Genomic DNA, 2,117 nt, shown 5'->3' on the forward strand with positions numbered 1-2,117 from the left:
CTTTCCTTCCCTTATCGGCTTTTGCTTTGTCTCCCCCCATTATAAAGTAATTATATAACATTACTATGCCCATGGTTTCCTCTTAGCACTGATTTGTCTATGATAAAGTGTTTAGATTGATAGTTTTTCTTTATTTATTTTTCTCTTTGTTAATTGATTTTGTTTGAGTAGTAGCAAAAAAAACCCTCAAAATACATATTTGTACAAATGTCTGCATTAAAAATATCATCCTTGTTTATTCACAACTGAGCACGGATAGAGCTTTATGCATCAGCTTTGGGTCCAGCTGATTAGCTTGCTCTGCTGCAGTGAGAGAGTGAGTGAGCATGTGTGTATGAGAGAGCGCGAAAGACAGGAGGGAGGGACAGAGGCAGCATGTGCATCAACGCGCGACTTACTGCTCTCTAGGCTCCCACCGCTCTCCGCTCTCTATTCCTCCTCCCTTCCTTTCTCTCCCCTTTCTCCTTGTGTTTTTTTTAATTTTTTTTAAATTTCTTTTTACATTTTTTGTTTTTAAGTACCTTGTTCATAGCGGCTTCCTTTTTCCCTTGCCCTTTCTCTTATTCCCACCTCTCATGCTCTTCCCCTGCAGTTCTCCCGCCTTTCGTTCCTGCGTTGCATGCTGAAGATGACACCTCTAATTTTGAGGAGCCGGAGCAGGCAGCCCCCTGGCCAGCCTCAGCAGCCCAGCAAGGAGCTCTGCCGGCGGGCTTCCAGGGCCAGGATCTGCCTTTTCTAGGCTGGTTCTTCAGCAGAGCGTTGATACTGTTGGCCAAAACTGAGTAAGTGGTACCTGTTTACTAGTCATTGTTGGGATCATTCAAAGTAGACTAAAGCCTGTTTTTCCTTTAGACGATGCAGAGACCTTTTGCGTGCACCTTTCTAATACCTTTTGTTGGTAAAGACCCCATGCTAGTACTGAATGCTGTTCTGCCATTAGTCTCCTCATTACCACGGCAACAATTTCCAGGTAGCCTTGTTTCAGGTGACCTAGCATGGTGCCCAGGGCAGTTGGTATTGTCCCTGTCATTAGTGTTGTGCCTGTTGGGGCCAAAAAGGGTTTGGCTATATGCTGTGTCAGACAAGGAATGAGAAAAGGGAGGGATCCCCCTGTTCTGTGGTGCTCTCTCCTACTGACTTCTTGTTTTTGTACCTTCAGATCACACGTAAGTGATCCAGTGCACAAATAGATCAAATGAATGGCTCAGAGGATGTTAGCTGGTGTTATCTTGCCATCGACTGATTGGTATGCGGCTGAGTGTGCCGATGAGGTTTGCTGAGAAGTGGAACCCCACACATAGACACACTCCCACCCTCACTGCTGTTATTGTGCCTTCTCTGTTACTGTGAAGCGTAATAGGCTCCTGACTTTTACGGCATGGGTTTTGGGACTGTAATTATACCTAATTGTGTTTGGCTTCTTAACCCCTGATAATAAAGCAAGAGGATGGGTTTTTGTTCTTGCAGCCCCATGCTAGTGCTCTCGCAGGTTAATGGTGCTGGAGACTGCAGATCATGACAGCAGCGGCAACAGAAATGGAGAAAAAGCATTAGCAGATTAGACTGGGAAAAAGGATGAGAGCTCAGATTGGGGGAGAGAATTATTTCTATGGTTACAACCATGATGTTTTTTTTGTTGTTGTTTTTTTTGTGTGTGTGTGGGGGGTTTTTTTTGTTTTTTTTTTTGTTTTTTTTCCCCTGTCCCCACCCCCCATCTTTACCCGTCTCATCTCCTCCTGTTATTTCTCCCTCTTCTAATGTCTAAGTCGCCTTGCTGTTACACCATCAGTCATCTGTTCAAGGTTTTTAACAGAAGCCAGTCATTTTCTATGCTGCATTTGATGAAGAGGAGCTCAGTGTTCATAAAATGTGTCAGAATTGTGTTGCGTGTGTGGGAGCATGCATATCCGTGTACACATTATTCATTACAATGCCAAATAGGAAAGAGAAATGAACCTAGAGCCAGGCATAATGAAATGCTAATCATCTGTTTTGGGGGTTCCTGCTATTGTTTGTTTTTTCTTCTCCTTTTTGAACTTGTCTGTCTCACTCCTCATTAGGGATGGGTATCGTTTAGGTTTTATCCGATACTGGTGCCAAATCGGTACTTTTGAAAC

At 43.8% G+C, this 2,117-nt stretch overlaps 1 protein-coding gene across 4 annotated transcripts in view; it reads left to right on the forward strand.

Annotated features, from left to right (window-relative positions):
* The window catches only part of cita (citron rho-interacting serine/threonine kinase a), a 38,874-nt gene that overhangs the window by 7,422 nt on the left and 29,335 nt on the right, over positions 1-2,117 (forward strand). For all 4 annotated transcript variants that reach the window (XM_005731296.1, XM_013910385.1, XM_013910384.1 and 1 more), the window contains exon 10: positions 593-782. In XM_005731296.1, coding sequence (XP_005731353.1) covers positions 593-782 — 190 coding nt within the window. The remainder of the gene's footprint in view (positions 1-592; positions 783-2,117) is intronic.

This window comes from Pundamilia nyererei, unplaced genomic scaffold (genome assembly GCF_000239375.1).
Source record: "Pundamilia nyererei isolate P.nyererei 1_Seehausen unplaced genomic scaffold, PunNye1.0 scaffold00042, whole genome shotgun sequence".
Classification (NCBI taxonomy): Eukaryota; Metazoa; Chordata; class Actinopteri; order Cichliformes; family Cichlidae; genus Pundamilia; species Pundamilia nyererei.